This window comes from Ursus maritimus, unplaced genomic scaffold (assembly GCF_017311325.1).
Source record: "Ursus maritimus isolate PB19 unplaced genomic scaffold, ASM1731132v1 scaffold_17, whole genome shotgun sequence".
In the NCBI taxonomy this organism is placed as follows: Eukaryota; Metazoa; Chordata; class Mammalia; order Carnivora; family Ursidae; genus Ursus; species Ursus maritimus.
Window position 1 is genome coordinate 34,140,453 of NW_024424119.1, and position 21,829 is coordinate 34,162,281.

The 21,829-nt window shown below is 36.8% G+C and overlaps 1 protein-coding gene across 1 annotated transcript in view; it reads left to right on the forward strand.

Moving 5' to 3' along the window:
• FSD1L (fibronectin type III and SPRY domain containing 1 like) overlaps positions 1–4,906 on the forward strand; it is a 62,704-nt gene extending 57,798 nt beyond the window's left edge. Inside the window, exon 13 of the mRNA XM_040631678.1 lies at positions 1,678–4,906. Within this exon, the coding sequence (XP_040487612.1) occupies positions 1,678–1,800 (123 nt within the window). The 3' untranslated portion in view covers positions 1,801–4,906. The remainder of the gene's footprint in view (positions 1–1,677) is intronic.
• The last annotated feature ends 16,923 nt before the right edge of the window (positions 4,907–21,829 follow it).

Consider the following 21,829-nt stretch of genomic DNA (forward strand, 5'->3'; position numbering starts at 1 on the left):
GAAACTACCAAAATGTTTTCCAGAATGGCTGTATGACTTTTGCATTCCTACCAGCAATATATGACAGTTCACCACATCCTTGCTGTTATTTGATATTGTCAGATTTTTTGTTGTTCAGCAATTTTAATAGGCATGTAATGGTTCATTGTGGTTTTAACTTGTATTTTCCTAAGAACAAATGATGTTGAGCATTTTTTCATGTGCTTATTTGCCATTTGTATAATTTCTTTGGTGAAGTATCTACTATTTGTTCATTTTTTATTGGATTACTTGTTTTCTCATTAATGAGTTTTAAGATTTCTTTATGTATGATGGATATGAGTCCCTTATCAAATAACTGTTTTGCAAATATTTTCTCCCAGTTTGTGGCTTTTCTCATTTTCTGAACATTTTGAAGAGAAGGTTTTCATTTTAATGAAGTCCTGTTTATCCATTTTTTCTTTGATGGATCATGCTTTGCCTAACTCAAATTTAAAAAGATATTTTCTTTTGCATTCTTCCTAAAGTTTTATGGTTTTAGGTTTCATATTTAGGTCTGTGATCCACTTTGAGTTATTTTTTGTATATGGTACCAGGTATGGTTTGAGATCTATTTTTTTGCATATGGATTCCAAGTGTTCCAGTGCCATTTACTGAAGAAGCTAAGCTTTCTTCATTGGTTTGCCCTTGAATCTTTGTGCTAGATGTTTTGAGTAAATAGGTTTGTAAATCACTTAAATAATTTCCAAAAAAGTAATATAGTGGTTTTATAATCACAGAGTTGCTTTTGTGTTTTGGGAGTTATTATTACTGATCGTGCTAGTTTTAAAAATTTGGAATGTTAATCATACAGCTATAAATTTCACAGGTCAATAAATTCTTTGGTACAGTACTGTAATCACTTAGTGAATACTGAACACTTAGGATATAACTGAAGGTGGGAATACTTTAGCAGTTTCTAGAAGGTCCCTGTCTCAAGCTATGTCTGCTGTAAGCCAGGCATTGATGATAATTTAAATGATCCATTCTTTCATATTTTAATTCTTTTGAGTCTGTTCCAAATCAGTTATTGTTCACCTTATTAAATGATATGTACTGTTTACAAGCAAAGCAGTTTCATCTTTCATAAACTTATTCACATTTATGATAACAGACTAACGCAATATGGTTTATCTGGATATTGTCATTTGCATTTTTCTCAGAAGTCTTTAAAGAATTATAAAAGAGTCCTTATTGTTAACAAGTTAGGGAAGAAAATAATGGATTTTACTCTGTTAACACAGGAGTGTTAGATTCCTATAGTCTTGGGCCACACTTCATTGTAATCTAAGGAAATTGGCTCTTTGTGCCCTTCTCTTGGTTGTGAAGGTTAGCATCAGTAATAATAGCCAATATCTTTTGCCTATTAATCCTAAAAATTTAATCTCTCAATTTCTGCAGCCCTTAGTTCCTTCTATTTTGTGCAGCTCCAGTGGGTTCTGCTACCACAAAGACTTCCTCTGGCCTCGGCGGTTCTAAAAGACTCTTGGGTTAGCCTTTCCACTTCCCCTAAGTTCAAATATGAAGGTTATCAGTTTGGAACTTGTTGACGTTCACATATGTGGCATTTGCCTTTTCCTTTCAAATGGAACTTTAAGGATCACCTAAGTTCTAATTTGATTTGAAAGCTGACTGAAGCTTTGTTTTGTCTTTTCTTAGGTTTGGTGTGGTGGACTTTCTTTGAATACTGGGATGCAGGTTCCAAGTGCTGTGAGAACACTTCAGAAAAGTGAAAATGGAATGACTGGTTCAGCTAGCAGCCTAAACAATGTTACTCAGTAATGCTTACTCAGAATATGTTTACCCCCCTTCTGATTGGGTGGCCTTTTCTGTGCAGTTACTAATCACAGAAATTTATGAGTGGCGGAAATCAGGTTTGCTACGCTCTGCTTTAAGGCCTGGAATGTGTTAGCATTAAGCATCTGATGCGAAGGACTCATAGGAACCTACTATGCAGTATCATCAAGCAAGCACATACCAAGCAAGAAACTGATGTTTTGAAGAGTAAATGGGAAGAAAGGCAGTGTTTAAATAGTCATATAGAAACTCATTTTTGTGTTTCTTGGATTACTTTGGCTCTTCTAATATGTTTAGTTACATACGGTAGCCCTAGGACCTGAGAGGAAAGCATTTAACGCTTGTTGTCTTTCCTCTGTACTTTCTCTTTATCTCATCACTACCTGTTACTATGTTCTTACAGTGAAGCTTTAAAAAAATACAGTCTTCGAAGGTGTTCTAAAAATTGAAATAATTGGGGATGCTAGAAAGGTTTTCTTAAAATGGTTTATTTTTCTCCGTTTGTGAATAAGTTGAGTTTTGCTAAATTATCCTCTTTTGTTTACTGACTAGATTGTGTATCATTTTCTTTTCCAAATACCATGGTATTTAGAAATATCACTTAAAATAGAGTGGATAGGAAGAGTTTCTAGACATAATACCTTAAAATCACCGATTAGTTTTTTATCTGTTGCACTAACAGTGGCAAAGGGATATGCTTTATATGTTGCCTTGTTTAATTGGACTTCTTTTCATTCCATCATTTTGGATGATGGATAAGATTTTTTAAAAGCTTTCTATTTTCTGATTTTGTTGTCTAGTTTACTACCTTTAATAGTTATCTTGGTAAAATTCCCACTTGAATTTGGTAATAATTGATAATTATATTGACTTTTAATATTTCAAGTAGGAATGAAATTTTATTAAAGTTATATATAAGGTGGAAAAACCTACACCATTTAAGTTTTATCTCAGAAGGATAGATTATAAAGGGAGGTGCCTGAAACTATACTGAAGTCATTTTTGTCTGCTTTTTAACAAGATTTGGAATGGTTTAAACAAGTATTTTGAAAAATGTCTACATATCTCTGATTTACTTGCCACATGAATTTTTCAAGCATAACTACTCAGAGGTTATTTTTCTTTTAATCCTTTTGCAACTTTCATTTATTTTCTAAAGGGGTATAATTCTTTCAAAAATCATCATAGAAGAATTTTCCCAAACTTAGGGAAAATGTGTTAAACAATGAGTAAAACCCATGGTTATTGAGCAGAACATACCTATTTTTTAAAAATTGATTAAAATTTGTAATACAAGTTCTTTGAGCCAAACTGAAAGTTGTGATTACAGTATTTAAGGATCCCTTGAGCATTTTAAGTGGTCTCTGGATTTTACTTTCTCATGTTGACTTTCTTTCATTCTCATTTTAAGTGTATTGTGTTATGACAACCTTCTCCCAAGAAGTGACTGTTGCTGCTTATAGCTGAGTTGCCTTTTACAGAAAGGCCTGTGGAATAGGTATAGCTCATTCTATCTTAAAGTTTACTGCTTACTGATAGGATGTTTTGTTCATTGGTAAAACAGACCTAAATGGGAAATTTTGTTTGAACTGGTTATTATTTTTCCAGAAGACATTTGTATCTGCACCATTGGCTCATGACATATTGGTAGTTTCAAAAACTATAAGGCAGTTGAGAGAATATGTCAATTGATACCTTTTGATTCTCCAAACAAATATAATTTTGGTTTTTGTTCTTCCTAGAGATTTTGAAAAAAAATTTTGGGTGTTCTCTTCCCTACAGTGGAATTATTTCAGGACCTAAGGAAACAGAAGGTTGTAATTCTCTTTCATAGAGTCAAATCTGAAAGCAGTAATTTGGTGGTGGAGCTGCTTTAATGTGAACAGTTACACATGTATATTTTAGCAAAATGACACAGAAAAAGCTAGAAGTTCTTGTATAAAATTTTTACTATTATGTCTTATGTAATTGTGTCTTCTCTTTAATTCAGTGCCTTCTTCCTCTCAGCATGCTCTTGCTCCATGCCCCATGCAGTGTCAACTGATATTTAAGCCAGAGACCATTATGTTATACTGGTGAGGGCCTTCTATTGCAGGCGTATGGAGAAGTGCATATGATTCTTTCCTGTGCTCATGCCATCATTTGAAACCCTTCATATAAAATTTTCTAATATTCATTTGAAAATTCATTTGGAGTAATAACAGTTATTACTTCAAAACAAGAATCTGAGGTTTTCCTCTTACTGTGCTTCTTAAAGGTCTCTAAATATAAAGAACAAAATGTGTAGGGTTTTAAGTTTATACGTGTTAAGTTAAACTGGAAGAGTTTGCCACCCTCATTTTCAAACTAGAAAATAATCAATGATAGTGCCTATTTAAATAGTCCCACATTAAGGTAACTATTAACTTGATAATATAGAACATTCTCATTGTCATTTGAATTAAAAAATATTGAGTCTATTTGCTCAATTTAATGCATTGTGGGAAGACAGTAAACCCTTTCAGACATTCTTTATTAGTTTACTTACTCTTTGTTTTGACAGGTCAAACATGATTGCTTTCTGTAAAAGAAATGCATGAGAGGTTGACGGTAATGGATGTATCACAGGTATAAAAAAATTGTCTTATAAAAACATACATTTAGTATTGTGTTTCTCTTTTAGCAGTTGAATCCCAGACCAGTTTCAATAAACTGGTAAAGAAATGAAGGAATTGCCTTAAGCACTTTAGAAAAGAATTTTTTTTAGAATTCATTTAGACTATTTGGGCTTACTATGTCACATATGTCTTTAACTTTTGGTAAATATGTATATATCAGGCATTTAATAACTGAGTGCACATAGAAATTTAATATACAGTGATTCTCTGAAGGTTCCAGGTGTAGGTAAACAAAATGAAAGTATTAGAGGTGTGCCTGTCTGTACATGGGTTTCATTGATGGCATCTGTACCATGTTGACAGACTGTAAACTGCCACTGTGGAGCTAGACTTGGCCTACTTTGTTCTGCAAACAGTAATTTTTTCCTATGTTATCATTTAAAGAAACATGTTGTCTTGGTTTTATGTACTCATTTATTAAAGTATGAACAGTATCATGTATAATTTGAATTTTTGTGATTGATCCTTGGTGGTACAAATAATAAAAGTAAATAATTTGTAATGAAAGAGTTTAATAAGGCTAACATACTCCATTTCATGACTTAGCTATACTTCTAAAACTATAGTTACTTATTTTTGTTTGTTTTGAAAACATGGAAAAAATTAGAAAAGGATATACATGGAAAATGATTATTTCAAAGAGTATAAATTCTGGAAGAGGACGTTGTAGACTTCTTACTATAAAATATTGTGGATTCCAGGCTAAAAATACTAAGGACTGTATTTTCAAATCATCATAATTCTTTTTATTTAAAAAATTTTTAATCACAGTTCTTTTAAAAAAATCCCATATTTATTAGATCAGTGTCCATTCATCAGCTAATTCATAGAACAGATATTTAAGTGTCTGGGATATGGCAGCCATGCTTTAGATTTAGATTTCCATAATTAGTGAGGTTTGATTTACTGTGCATATAGTTTTGCTACTTTTGAGGAGTGTGACAAAATTCGTATCTTAAAACCAATGTTTTGTTAGTAAGTCAGAAATTTTAAAAAGCAAATTTGTTATAGTTTATAAAAAATTCAAATTAACTGCTTATAATATGGTTAACTTTTATATAGTCACATAAAGTGGGTCTAGAAAACTTTCTTCCTTGATTTTACTTTAAACTGGATATATTCTTTTAGGAAACTGTATAGTCAGCATAAATTTACTCAACACCTGAGTAACCATAAAGTTATTTGGTATTTTTAACCAAAATGTATATTTCATAATGCTGGTACTGAAACATTATAATAGATCATGAATGTTTCCTTTATCATTACAGAATGATTGCCTCATGTTCGGTATAGTTTTAGTTTTGTGTGTATCTTACAGTATTCACATTATGCAAATATTTTTGACCTGATATGCTTTGTTACCTGGAATATTTGATTAATGTAAATACGTAAAGCTTTTTGAGTAATTTGAAGTTTAAATGGATTGCATTTGGTATATGTTGTTTTTATTGAAAAGATATTTTTGGACTTGCCATATAAAAGTTAGTACTGGCTTATAAATAAATAACAGAGATTGCCGTGGTACTTTTCTCCCCAGACTACCCAGTCACTAAATTTAAACAGTGTTTCTTATTTCTGGGTCAATAATAGGGTATTGACTTTTGATTCATAATCATTTGAGCTACGTTAGTTTAACCTGATATATTTTCTTAATGATACCCATTCACTGTAAGTTGGTCCTTGGGAATAGGCATGTGGAGGATTTCACAGTATGTAGGGCAGAAGGTGGGTGAACGTGTTTGCTTTGGCTTGGAGCTTCGTAAGTTTGGACCAGTTCTAAAATAAGTCAAATTGTAAGTGAGTGGTTTTTAAAAGGCCTTTTTATTAGCTTGTCTAATTTACCATTTAAAGGAGACTCTTTAAAATCAAATTTGTATCTAATTCATACTATAAGATATAAAGTTTTAGAGCAATTTACATTAAAAACCACTAGTCTTTGAGATTTCTGGATATAATTTAATAAGTATTTTGGTTTCATTTCTTTTGAAGTAATTGATTAAATTTAAAATTAATCACTTACTCTACCATATACTAGCTAGATCTATGACCTCTACATAAATCATTTCTCATCTTTGGGCCTCCACTGCCTTACATAAAATAATTGTAACTTGTTCAGCTTACCTCACATTTGTGAGAATTAGTGAGAAATAAAATGAAATGGAGTATGTGAAATTGCTTCAACACAGTAAAATGCTATGTAAATGTAAGGTATTATTTTCAGTTAATAATGGATTTAAGTGTTGGGATACTTCTAGATGCTCTTTCTTTTTGTAAAGCATGTGCTTAAAGTGGTATCACCAGGACTTAAAAAAAAAAAAAAAAAAAACAACCTACCTGAACAAATACCCTTTAACATTCTTTAGTTTGTGCATGACCTGTGGCCTTTTTGTATTTTTCTCATGAAGCTTATTACTCTATATCAAGACTTTGTACAATTACAAACGTCTCTCACAGCATTAGTGTGTCAGTGTAGAATAGTAGCATAAATAAATGATTTAAGCTATGTTTCCATTCAGGCATTTGCACTTTCAATTTATGACTGCTCAGTACCACATGCAGCGTGAATTTAGCCCAAATAATTATTTCCAAACAACCAAATATTCAGCAGTTTGTTGTCATGGGATAAATGATATTAGGTGTATGTGCCCAGTTAACATTTGACAACTTTTGTTGCATTTAAAAAAGTATGATGAAGCATTTCAAAACTGCTAACTTGGATATCATTTAGTATCTCTCCTAACATTTGTTTTGCTTTAAATTGGATTTATTAAATGGTTTACAGGTTATCTTGATCTGTAGATTATTTGGTATGTCTATTATCTGGACATGGTTTTGCTATGCAGTTCTGATAATAAAAATTCTAATTCCTCAGGTTTAACCTTTAAGTTACGGATGAAGAACATTCATGAACTACTTAAAATGTACTGAGTTCTGCAAACGAGTGTTTTAATAAGCATATTGCCTCATTACCCTTGGAAACAAGACAAAGCCTTTTAAACTAGAAACTTTTTAACTTTAAAATAGAGTGTTCAAAGTGGTGGAGTGACTTGTATGTTGAAATGATTGTATGTTCTGTATAGAATGACTGAGTTAAGTTCTTATAAAAGCACCTGGAATATCTCATCTAAAAATTAAACTTTTTTCTGCTTTCTTTTGCTTCAGTTCTTGTTGCATTTTTATCAGCTTTCATTAAATATCTACAGTGTGCCATTGGGGATGAGAAGATAAAAAGCCCCAAAAGCTTATATTTTAGGGCAGTGCTGTTCAACAGAATTTTATGCAGTGATGGAAAGTTCTATTCGTGCTGTCCAACACAGTAGCCACTTACACACAGGCAGCTCTTCAGCACTGTAAATATGACCAGTTCAACTAAGAAACTAAAATCTTTATTGTAATTAATTTTAATGTAAAGAGCCACATCTTACTAATAGCTACTGTTTTGTACAGTGCAGCTATAAATGGAAGATGAAACATGCTATAACTATAAATATAAAGAACTTAGTTTTGTCTTTGGAGCTTGTCCCATCCTGGGTTATATTTTGGCAGCTTGTAGCTGAAAGAGTCAAAACCAGAATCTAAGCCTTTTTAAAATGTGTTTCCTAACTTGAAATCAGTTTAGGAGAAAAGAGAAAACCAATCAATGACTACATGAGACTGGAGCTCCTGTAACTAAGATCATTTTCACCAAAAGAAGAAGGAAGGGAGACTGGGTAGTCTTGAGTCATAAGGAGAGGAGCGTGACAAAGATACTGAGAAACCAGTACCCTCATATAGAAGATGGAGTGGAGAACAGTTTAGCAATGTTAAATACACATACCTTTGAAAAGTTAATTCCATTTCTAGGTATTTCTCTTACATACTCATAAATAAGTCAGTACTTATTGCAGCATTACAAGAGCAATATACTAGCAATCTCATTGTTAATTTAAGAAAAGAATAGGCTACCAGAATTCCAAAGTCTCCCCTTTTGTAAATTGCTGTACTAACAAGTTACCATTGTTATATACTTCTCTAGATATATTCTGCATGCCCTTTCCCCAATAAATGTCATGAATATGTAGATTATTATGGAAGTTGGTTTCCTCAATTAGAGTCCTTTCCATGAATACCAGTCCTGTCCGGGCGTCTGGGTGGCTCAGTAGGTTAAGCGTCTGCCTTCGGGTCAGGTCATGATCCAGGGGTCCTGGGATTGATCCCTGTGTTGGGTACCCTGCCCCACAGGAGCCTGCTTCTCCCTCTCCCACTGCCTGCCGCTCCGCCTGCTTGTGCTCTCTCTCTGTCAAATAAATAAAATCTTAAAAAAAAAAAATACCAGTCCTGTGCCTGTCTGAATTTCTGTGGGATAAAAACTCAGGAAATTGAGTGTGCTCTACTTTTGTCCCAAGTGTTTCCCTTACTAAACCCTATTTTACATTTGCACTGCATGGTACTAGTAGTATGTTTATGCCTCTTTTGCATTAGGTCACCAGAATGATTAGAATGTGATGCTTCCAAGTAACCCTACACACCTGTTACAGAATATGCTACTAATGGAAGGGTATTCATGATATGAAATGGAAAAAGCAAGTCTAACAGTTTATATGGTATGACATCATGGGTTTGTGTGTGTACTTAGACTTGGGCAAGAGGGGTCCCTGCCCTGATCCTCATGCTGGCTGTGCCTCTCCACAGAATGAAAAATAGAAGGAACTAAGGGATTGCACTCACCTGTAAGTTCATGTTCCTCTACACACTATGCACCAGATAGCCAGAGCCCCAGAATTCCCTGCCTGACCAGCCCAAAGCTTGATTCTAGAACAATTGCAGGCCTCTCTCAAATCATCCTGAGGACAGACTGTGCTACAGGTGTATATACCTTTACACTTCAGGAGTGGCAGTTTGTGAATAGTGTGGATGGAGCTTGGATGTGCAGACTGGGATGTCCGCATGTATGCATACCAGGACTCTTGTGGTAAGCTGAAATTAGTAAAAGGAGACAGACTCAGGGCCTTGTGGGAAGAACAAACAGACCTAGTTCTCATGCTGCACTTTATTATGGAAGAATTTCGAATTTGATCCTAGATTTCTGTTCCTTGAGAAGAAGTATTTGCCAGGGTAGAAGGACATATATATTTATTTGATGGTTCTTAGACACTTAAAAATATGTCAGAGTTAGACTCCATTTGTACTCTTGCCCCAGGACCCACAATATTAGGGTGGGCCGGGATATGTGTGTAATCCCACATCTGAGTAATTTTTGAAAGATGGATCTTTGGGGCGCCTGGGTGGCTCAGTCAGTTAAATGTCCAACTCGATTTTGGCTCCAGGCATGAGCTCAGAGTCATGGGATTGAGCCCGAAGTCAGGCTCTGCATTCAGTGGGGGAGTCTGCTTGAGATTCATTCCTCTGCCCTTCCCCCTGCTCACGTGTGCTCCCTCTCTCTTTAAAATAAATCTCCCCCCCCCCAAGATGTTTCTTTGCCTATAATTGAGGCTGTTTTTACCTAGTCTTGTTCCGTTTGTCCGATTGGATTGGCTGACCAAGTTAAAGCATACTGACAGCTGGAGGCTTACAGCTGGGCTCCCCTCTGGTTTGCGGGAGAAGTACTGCTCCCAGCAGTTGAGTTACGTGTTTACCTTCTGTTAGCTGTTTGTTCCCAAATCTGTTTATGCTAGTGGCAGTTGTTGTAATTACGTAATTTAAATATGACATAAACCAATGAAATATGAGTATGAAAAATTATGAGAATCGAGGGAAACTTTAAAGAGCTAAAAAAAAAAAAAGTCACTGACAAGGTAGTTGTGTCCAAGGTAATTGTAAATGATAAGGGAGGACTGCAAAACCAAAAACAACAAAATAGGGCTCTTTGAATTGATTCCTTCACTTGTTTCTGTAAGTTCTTGGTCCACTTTAAAAAAGTAGAAATAGTAGGGGATGCATTATGTCTGTGGTTTATATAGGAGAAACAGAAGCCCCAATCAGTTGATTTGTATTTTAAAAGATCTTCACTCAAGGGGTGCCTGGGTAGCGCAGTCGTTAGTCGGCTGCCTTCAGCTCAGGGTGTGATCCTGGCGTTCCAGGATCGAGTCCCACATTGGGCTCCTCCGCTGGGAGCCTGCTTCTTCCTCTCCCACTCCCCCTGCTTGTGTTCCCTCTCTCGCTGGCTGTCTCTCTCTGTCAAAATAAATAAATAAAATCTTTAAAAAAAATAAATAAAAGATCTTCACTCAAAAGATCGGCCAGTGTAATCATCTGCTTTAATTGCTGTTTTTTTTTTTTTTTTCAGGTGTACATGGAACAAGACTTGTTATGCATTTGAAAAGTATCCTAAGAACCTGATAATTTTCCTCTTATTAATTTTTATTATGACAATTTTCAAATATACAGAGAAGTAGAGGCTATTGTTGATATGATTTATCAGTTAATATTTTGCCATGTTTGTATCATCTTTTTTAAAGTTTTTAAAAATTTCACCTGTAAGCATTGCAATATGCATCAATGATGACTTATTTTTTTATTCTTTTAAACACAGCCACATTCCATTAACATTCTTAGCAAAAATACACTTCCTTACTATCATCTAATGGCGCAGTTCATATTAAAATTTTGTCTCAAAATTTATTTATTTTTAATTTTTTTTTAGAGAGCGAGAGCGTGAGAGTAAGCTTGTAGGCGGGGCGGGGGGAGAATCTCAAGCAGACTACACACTGAGCATGGAACCTGATGAGGGGCTCAATCCCACGACCCTGAGATCATGACCTAAGCCTTAATCAAGAGTCAGACACTCCACCAACTGAGCTACCCAGGCACCCCTCAAAATGTCTTTTTTATGGTTGCTTTCTTCAAATCAGGATCCAGACAAGGTCTACACACTGCCTTTGGTTATAGGTCTCCTTAAGTCTCTGATTTGGTAGTACTTACCTCCCTCCTTCCTTTTTAAATTCCATTGATAAAGAGACTGAGGCATTTATCTTGTAGAATATCGCACATATCTGAATTTAGCTGATTGCTTTTCTATACCCAGGTTCAGTTTTTAGGCAAGAATCCTTCACAGGTGGTGGTGGTGTGTACTTTCTGTTGCATTACATCATGAAATACACAATGTCTTGTCCCAGGATCAGTCATAATAATGATCAGTGGGGTGGGTTCAGGTGGTGCCAGTCTAATCCACCTATAATAATTTCCCCCATAAAAAATTACAAATTTTTTAAAAGTCTCCCATCAACATTTCACGTTAATGTTAACACCTATTGATGAATGTTGTACCTTGTATTATTTCATCAGGAGTAGAAAAATGGTGGTGGTTCTATCATTCTTTTATTAGCTAGAATTCTCATTAGCATGTTGGCTGCATTGAAATGCAGTTCATGCAAGAAAGGATAAATGCTTGATGTTTTTTCCCTTCAAGTTTTACAATAGTGATTTGATGCCCTGGCAACCTTCAATCATGACTAGTGTGTTTCATTTAAGGAATTACTATGAAATCAAGAATTTTTATGTATTTGTAGTGTTTCAATCAGTAAGTTATTCATTTTCATGCTCAAATTTTCCCATATTAGGTGCGTCAAGCTAGCACTTGTGTCCAGCGATCCCTTTAATCTTTGAAAACTTCCTTCCTTTGGGTGTTTTTTTGATTAATCTACCAACTACTAGTTCTAAGTCTATAGAACTAGTTCTAAGTAATAAAAGGACTTCTAAAAGTAAGCTTGTATGCACACAGAAAATTTCTAGAAGGAAACAAACTTATAACAGGAAACGAGAAATACTTTTCATTATATACTGTTCCAAAAAATAAAGTTTAGAAAACTCAAATATACAAAAGCAGTATTTTTAGGATTTACTATGGACTGATAATAATTTTTGTAGAAACTTAAAATTACAGTATTTAGTGCTTTATAATTTTCAAAATTCACGTCAAAATTGATACATATTTGATCCTTAACAAACTTTTGGATTACACTGTGAACTAAAAAAGCCAGGGCCAGAACTGTATGCCTGTATATTTCCAGACGTAAACCGGAGTGTAACGGTCCTCTGGAGCTTGGATGTCATGCACCTCAACCTCACGAGCAATATTAAATGCAGCTGCTATTTCGCACTACATCCCGCATCTCGTCCGATGGTTCCCTAACCAGAATTCCGGGAGTTATTCCGAATCCCTCTGCGTAGCACACACACTAAAAAACTACCTGAAATTCACATTTTTAACTGGCATCCTATATTTTATCTGGCAAATTCACACTCTTTAAAAAACACAGCTCAGCTGGTGCCTCTCCAATTCTTGCTCCACTTCCTAAAATCTCATGTCGCCTCAGTGCGCTACAGCAGGTGTTACGTAGGCAAGTGATGAAAGGGCTTTGGCTACGTGGCCTGATACCAAAAGCTAGGAAATCGTGAGGTATCAGTAAACTTCGGACAGTGAAGAAGTGGCAGGAACCGAGGACATGCAGAGGTCCGCAGCAGTACAACGCGATCGTCTCCGACAGCCACCAGAATAGCCACGGCTCTGCACTTGACGGCACCTTTTGCAGCAGATGTTGTGAATGCCGTAAAGCGGGGTTGCTGCCGCTGTTGGGTGAGGTAAGGTGTAGAAGACGCCGCTTGGTCGCGGGGGAGGGGAGGGTGCCTTCAGACAGGTATCGCGGGTGGCTCGAGTGCCCTCACCGGGCATCCCCCAGCATTCTGGGCACCTACTTCCCCCGCCCCCCAGCGGCCGAGGCGGGCCACAGGCTGAGCGCGCTCCGGGAGGAGGGAGGCACTCAGTGAGTCAGTTCACCACTAGGGCAGTCCTTCCCACGCTCCTGGGCGCGTCAGCAAGTAAAATCCGCATCCTGAGACAGGTTTAGTTTTGGAGGGTGATCGAGACCCTCGTAGGACTTTGCTTGGGGTAGTGACGTTTGAGCAGGGTCGTGAGAGCTATCGCAGGATTCGGGAGAGGACAGGCACTGGGGGTTGGGGGCGGAGAGCGCTGCAGGTTGTGGGACCAATGTGTGTAAGAGTGCAGAAGCATGAAAGGTTTGGGCAGCACCGCGTGCATATTAGGATAATGGCTGGAGAAATGGGTGCAGGGAAGGGAAGGCTAGGAATGTGGCTGCAGCTGACGTTGGGTCTCAACCGGGAGGGATCTTGATGCTCTGTGAGTGTGGAGTTCTTCCACGGGCTGTGGGGAGCTACAACAGTTTTATAGAGAGGGATAATTTAATTAACCATCTCTCATTCTGATGCTTTCCCCGTGGGTTCAACTTTTAGTTTATTTGGAGGCATATTTACTGAAGCAACCCCTTTTTGTGCTTCATAATGGATGGACGCTGCTAGCTATGCTAAAGTTTCATATGGCTTTGATGTCTGCCTTTTGTTTGCACTGACAGTTGGGGGATGTCGGGAAAGACTGGATATGTGTAGAGGTGGTTGTGAATAGGAGTGAGGAGAACTGAGTTCAGAATTCATCACCATCAATTTTTCAGGTAACATGAGGCAAGTCACTTCTCTCAGGGCTTTGGTTTTCTCAGATATAAAAAGAGGACCTATCCGATGTCAAGTTCTTTCTACTTTTGAAGATAGCAGGTTTCCAAAGAATAAAGGTCAGCTTATGAACAGCTATCAAAATGAGCGTTGGAGCAGTGCATTAAGAATTGGGAAAAGAGGGAGGCCTAGTGGAAAGGGCTGGGATACTCTGGGAATGGGTAGGGTTTGAATCATCTCTGTTGAGCATCTTGGATAAAGATAGAAAAGGCAGGAAGAGGCATTCATATTAAATTAAATTATTTAAAAGGGTGTGAGGGTTAGAGGGGGAGGGAAACAGAATCTGAAGCAGACTCTGCACTGAGGTGGAGTCTGTGGAGGGGCTCGGGGCTTGATCTCAGGACCTGAGATCATGACCTGAGCCCAAACCAAGAGTGGGACATTTAACTGACCGAGACACCCAGGTGCCCTGAGGCATTTGTATTTTAGAGTCTGTTTGTGGCAGTAGGTTTCAAGGGCATAGAGGACCTGGGAAGGATGGTACTGGGTATCCAAGGAACTCCAAGTGGAAAGAAAGTGCAGTGTGTTTGAAAAGGAAGAAAAGGAATAAGAGAAATGCCAGCAATATACAGGACTTGATTTCTTGGATCTAGGTGATTGATATTTAGAACCTGGGTTTTGAAAAAGTGAATTTAAGTGCTTTGGACAAAAATGAGCGTTTTATCAGAATTCCAGCATGCAATAATGTATTGGCAGTACGGTGATTCAGACTGTAGCTGTGGATGTTGCCAATAAGTAGCCTCTTGGACTGTCATTTAATTCTTCTAGAACTTATTCTCTGTAAATTGATATTGTTGGACAAGGTGGTCTCTCTCTCCTAAAACCTGTAAAACATGAGTCTTAAGAATGGAGAGCAACCTTCTGAAATGGGGGAGGGGATAGTTGATGAAGAGTAAAATTGTTAATTTTGAACATACTGAATTTGAGGTGTTGGAAATAGAGTTGGAAATATAGGCAGATGGAGTTCATAGCCTGGAACTTAAATAGTAAGTTTTCTCTCAGAGGTGGTTGTTAAAAATCTTGAAATAAGTTTGTTTTGAGGGATAGATTCTAGAGTAACTAGAGGATGTGTCCATGGATGGGAGGCTAGAAAAATGACTGAAGGAGACGAATGGCTCTCAGAGCAATGAACAAGGGACTCGTTTTAAAAAAGATTACGTGTAGTCATAGTAGATTGTTGAGGCCAACATTGTTATTAAAATACTGTAACAGCATTTGCAGCCAATATTAAGCACCCATTTCTAGGAACTCTGGCAGAAAACAACTCAAATGAATATAATCTCCAGTGTCTTTCTAATTGTCTACTCAAAAATAATATCATTTATATATTTATTTATTCAACAAATATTTATGTGTGTCAGGCACTGCTGGGTGCTATTATTCCTGCATGTAGGGGAACAAGTAGATGTTGTTCCTATTATTCCTGCACGTAGGGGCCTTAACTTCTAGGTCAGTGCTTTTCAAATTTTAACATACATAGAAATCACCTGAGGGTCTTGTTAAAATGTAGATTCTAAATCAGTAGGTCTGTAGTAGGACCTCTATGTTTGTATTTTTGACAGACTCCAACATGCTGCTGATGTTGCTGGTTTGAGGACTGTGCTTTTAAGTAGCAAAGATCTAGATCCTGTCTAGCAATTGTAGCAGTTATTAAACCACTACTACTACCCATCATCTGTTTTTATTAATAATTTCATTGCCTTTATGAAAATAATGTATGATAATTATAACAATATTGGGACAGTATAGAAAAGCATAAAGAATGATGTAAAATATCACCCATTTCCCCCACCTAGACATTATTGATATTTTGGTGAATATCCATCCAGATCGTATATGTGTGCATATGTTCACACTTTATATATTGTCTTAAGTACTTGATACATTTCGAGCCCTGTGTTTGAGTCTTATTAGCTATATAATTTTACTAAGCTCAGTACCCACACATTAACCAAGCAGTTAAGTACTTGCATTCTTGAGGGGAAGACTCTACTCACTTAATTTAACACCATTCTGTTACTCAAAAAATGGGAAGGTATTAACATAATTAAAGCTTATAACATGTGTGAGCTGTAGTAAATGAGTACTTGTTAATTGTCTCAGAATGAAAGAAGCCTTTTAAAAGTTTTGTTAAAAACTTTTTATATTTGAAAATCAATTGATGTTCACATAGGATAAACAGAAAAAAATACCTTCACTCCACCCAACCCAAACACAACCACTCTTCTTACCCTGCAGTGTATGCTAACTAAGGTAGCTCTTAAATGACCTCAAGAAATAGATTATGTAAATAATGGTTGGGTCAAAAGAAATCCGTGGTTCCTCAAGTTTCTGCGGCCTTTGAAATAACCATAATCTTTTGTTTATGCCCTTATAGTCTTGTGACAGGGAACTGCTAGCAGCTTGCCCAGTGTCTAGTACATAGGGCTCAGCAATATTTGTGAAGTTAATGGAAGAATGAATGAACGAGGTAGCAAACCAAACTGACCTGTGTGACATAAACTCTGGCTTTCACTCTTCATCTGTACTTGCTTGCATTCACCACTCATCTCACATTCTTTTGTACTCTTCTGGCCACACAGAACTCTTCTCTTCTGTAAAAAGTTGCTCTTTAAATCTATGTTTGTGCTTAAATTCTACTGTGGAAGAATTTGAAAGGCAGAATACTGTGGGATAAACATGAATGATAGCCTTCTGTCTCTAGGAACTGTAATTTAAGACTGACTGCAAAAATAGTACAGATATGCAGTGGTGTGGGAATATAAGAGAGGGGGACTTTAATTGTCTGAGAGCAGAGGGAATTATTTGTAGACCTTTAAGATGACTGTTATTAATTATTGCTAGCATTACTGTATACTCTGACATTCTAGGTGCTATTCAGTGCTTTACATGAATTAATTTGTTCAATCCTCAGAACAGCCTTTTGAGTCAAGTGCAATTTATAGATCCACTCTAAAGATGGGGGCGCAAAGACATAAGTAACCTGCCCAAAGTCCTACAGGTTGCAAGTGGCAGAGCAGGATTTGAAGACCGCAGTCTGTCTTTGGAGCTTATACTCTTTAACTACTCAGTAGGCAGTGAGGGGGCAGAGAGGTGGGAAGAGAAAGCCTTGTAGATAGAAGGAATAGCATAGGCGAAGGCGCCTAGGTGAGATGGTACTGTCTCAGCGGATTCATACAAAAGAATAGTACAAAATCAGCCATCGAAGGTCTTAAAGCAGAGGAAGTGACACAAAGAGGTACATTAGAAATAATTTGACTTTGATCCCTAAGATGGGTATTTTGAGGAAAGCCTGGTAGTAGGATATTCAGGTAGGAGGCTTTATATCTAGACAGAGGTAATACGGCCTTTAAAATAGGCTAACTGTATGCAGATGGAAAAGAAATGACAGCTTTTAGAGGCACTGAGAAGGATACACAGTTTGTTGACTCATTAGATATAGAGTTAGAACAGCAAAAAAATATTTTGTTTTGAACAAAAGTAATTGAGAATATAGGGATACTACTAACAGAAGAGATAGTCAAGTCATGGGAGAAATCTGGTGTGAAGGCGGACAGTGATTCATTTTAGGTGCTAGTAGAGTGTTCAAGAAGACATATTCAGCAGTCAGCTGGAATATTTATAAGTTGTACTTAGCCAGTAGATTATGGGAACTATCCCTAATAAAATGATTAAGAGCAAGAGAATGTAAAGAGAACTTCCATCTGAATTTTATAGCCAGCAGAGAATCGTAGGCATATTAGACAACGCCACTTCCTTCACCTTTTTACTTTGCCCTTGTAATATCAATCCCCTCCTATTTTCACTTCCTTTCTTAGCTAGACTTTCTTATCTAGGTTTATCATTTCAGACACTCTTTGCAGAACCTTACCATTCCCTAGTCATTTAGAAGGGAGTCACTATATATTTATATATCCGGAGCATCAGATAGACCAGTTTTGTTTTGTTTTGTTTTGTTTTTTATACCAGGTGTCAGCACGTTGAGTAGAGGTTATATTGCAAAGAGTTAAGAAGTAAATGAGTGGTAAGCAGATAAAGAGAATTCTTCACCCCGTGCAGCCTAACCTTAGCTCCCACCCTACTGATAGCTCTCAAGAAGTTGGCCGTGAGGGGCGCCTGGGTGGCTCAGTCATTAAGTGTCTGCCTTTAGCTCAGGGCGTGATCCCAGCGTTCTGGGATCGAGCCCCACATCAGGCTCCTTTGCTGGGAGCCCGCTTCTTCCTCTCCCACTCCCCCTGCTTGTGTTCCCTCTCTCGCTGGCTGTCTCTCTCTCTGTCAAATAAACAAATAAAATCTTTAAAAAAAAAAAAAAAGAAGAAGAAGTTAGCCGTGAAAGAAAAGGAAATGAACAACATGAAAGACCGACAGTATTTAGGGAAAATGGGTAGCATCTATTGCTACTGGGCCTTTTTTTGATTATAGCAGCTGGAAATGTTGATTTTTTTCATGTCTTAACCTTGAATACATTTGCAGAAGCATTTTCTCTTTGTGCTTTCTAAAACGCTGCCTCATCTCTGTAATCGTGCCTTTGCCTAATTACACGACCCTCTTTGTAGGTTAGCCTCCTGTTTTACTTTGTAGTGCAAACCATATTTGAATCTCAGTTCTGTCTGATTCATACCACCCATGTCTCCCTCTCCTTTCTCTCATGTCCCTGAATAAGTTGGGACCTAGCAGCATTGAGGGGAACAGGCTAGCACACATCATCTATTAACCTAAATTAGGTGTCAGGGCTGACATTTCTTGTCGGAGGGCCTCTGATGTCAAGAGAGATGATCCAGTAAGGCAGGAGTAGGGAAAAATGGAATAAAAAAGTCAGGCAGTTAGACGTTCTTTCAGACAGATCCTTACCCAGATGATTCTCAAAGGAGTGGTGGTGGTCATAGGATGTCAGTTAGGCAGGTGTCAAAGTCTTTCATTGCTATTACCTGCAAAGATCAAGTAATGTAAAACAGGCAAATGGGAAGCCGAAAGAACATGAAATGCTGCTCTTTGCTGTAGAGAGAGCCTGAGCACTTGTCTTGAACTTCCCATCCTGTACATTTTCCCTTCACATTTGTGTATGGCTTTGATCTACCACCAGTTTTTTTCAAACTTTCTCATGTCTTGACACATAGTGAAATTGATAATAAAGGATATAAGAATGTGTTCATTCTTGGCTGGAGGTGACCAGTCTTAGGCTCTGGCTACCCCAGGCCCAAAGACTGAGAGGATTGATAGCTCTGACACACATAACCCATTAAAGATTCAGTTGAGAAGCAGATCTACCCAATCCTTTCTTCATTGCCAATTCTTAGTTTATGGCACTGGTGATGGCAGGCCATCTGAGACACATTCTGTGCTATAATATACCATACTTATTTTAATCTCATATTTGCATTAGAACTTGAAGATACTTGAATTACTTAAACCTCCTAACTCCCCTTAGTGTCTGCATTATATATTTTTCTGAAAACATTTGGTGTCTTTTTTTCCTTTATTTCCCCCTCATTTTAATTTATTATCTCTGCAATACTCATTTTCATTAGACATGATATACTGTCTTCTTTAGGAAGCTTTCCCTAAGTATAAGTAAAAAAATACATTACCTATCCTCCCCAGAACTTTTATTATGATAGGTAAGATGTCACATATAAAAAGAAACGTATACACAAAGAATATTTTTATTTTGCTTCTATGCCATATTTCTCCATATGTTATTTTTAAATGTTTCTTGTTCAGGAGTTGGAACAAAGTATGGGCTTTAAATTCTAAAAACAAAAATCACTCTTCATATTTCATATTTTGCTTTAACATAAAAGTTCCTGCAGGACAGAGAACATTTTAAAATAGAAACTTTAAAAAATAATTTTGTGTACTCTTGAGCATTGTGCAATGTACTTGAGTATACTTAGCATACATTTTATTTCTTTATGTTAATTCAGCCAGTTGTAGGCTGGTAGGGGGCATGATTCATATCTATTAATAAGTATAATTCAAAACGGAAGGTAGTAAAAGCCTCTCCTTGTGCTCTCATAGTAACTTGTGTCTACTCGTTCATAGCAGTTACACTGTTTACATTGCCTCCATATTTGCCTCTGATAGAGTCTATCACAAACTAGATGTGGGGGTGATAAGGAATGGGGTCTGTACATTTTGCTAAAAACTTCCCATGCTATTCTTTAGGTACATCACACCTTCCATCACCATCAACATCACCATTCTTCTTTTGAAAACTTCTACTCATCTCTAAATTCTTAGAAAATAGGAAACTGTATCTTATGTATCATTTTATCTCCAGTGCTTAGCTTTTTGTGGCATCTGTGCTTGTACAGTAGGCAGTAAATGTTCCCAGCAGGAAGGTAAAACTAGGAGTTTAGAGATAGGAGAGATTAATTTTGACTCGGAAGAGCACAAAAGACTGTATACGAGGGTTACTTGAGAGGAGTTATGAAAAGAGGTGTAGCTAGTTTTATGGAAATGGATGAGGGCATTTCACACAAGAGGGAGTGAGCAAAAGCAGAGGCAGGAAAGTGTGATATGTATTCCAGGAATTCTTAGGCAAAAATTTCAGTTTGTGACATGGGAGAACCCTGCAGAATTTGCTTGTGTTCAGTCTGATTATGAATACTCTTCTGTGGAATTGGAACTTTGTTTGTAGGTGGTAGAAAGTCATGGAAAAATTTTTATTGTGGCATGACTTGATTCATCTCTCAGCAGCTTGGTACGTCTGTTGCTGTGTAGGTGAGATTATGGGTAGGTAGAAAGTGGAGACTGGGGCTTTAGTTAAAATTAGGACATTAGGTACAATTAGAGTCTAAATTAGAATGACAGTGAAGAAAGAAGCAGGAGTTGATGCCAGAGATATTTTAGAGTAAAATCAATAAGCCTTGGCCTCTCTTTTTTTAAGTATCACATTTTTTCATTTTAAAGTGGTAACTACATTCCTAATAAACAGACCGTGCTAGCAAAAAAGGAATGTTTTGAGAGGTGAATACTCCTCCTTTGCAATTGAATTGCCTTGGCATTTATAGAAAATAATGAAATAACATTAATTGGATATCATCTTGATAATAACAGTAGAGTTAAGTGATTGATGATACGTGTTAGAGGTTTATTTTATGTTAAGAATTCATTGTAGATTAGAGACATGTCCAAAAAGAGAACAAGACAATAATTTGAACCTTATGTTTCTGTAGTAGTGTATATAGGTCTTTTATGCTAGCTATTTATTTATTTATTTATTTATTTATTTATTTATTTATTTTTTAAAGATTTTATTTATTTATTTGACAGAGAGACAGCCAGCGAGAGAGGGAACACAAGCAGGGGGAGTGGGAGAGGAAGAAGCAGGCTCATAGTGGAGGAGCCTGATGTGGGGCTCAATCCCATAACGCTGGGATCACGCCCTGAGCCGAAGGCAGACGCTTAACGACTGTGCCACCCAGGCGCCCGTATGCTTTCTATTTATTAATTCAGGCATAGAAGAGGCTCAGTTATGGCACACTCTGAATGCCACTTTAGAAAATTACATAGGAATCAATATACAATATGTTGATGTACTATTTAATGTAACTACAAGAAACTGAGCTGAAATATTGAAAATGAAGGATATTCTCCTTGTTATCTTGTGAGCTACCCTTGTCAGCATATTTGTTTTATTTTAGCAGATTTTAGCTGACAGCAAAAACTAATGTCATCATCAGTGTTATTTTATGTATGTTGCTAGTTTTTACAATTTGAGGAAACAGAACATGATCGTGATTTATTCAGTTGTTTTTGCTCTATACATTATCTGTAAATCAAATGAATTATTCATATTACTGTTTGGTATCATTTTTCTTAAGTAGTTTGTTGACTTTATATAATGTGTTTGC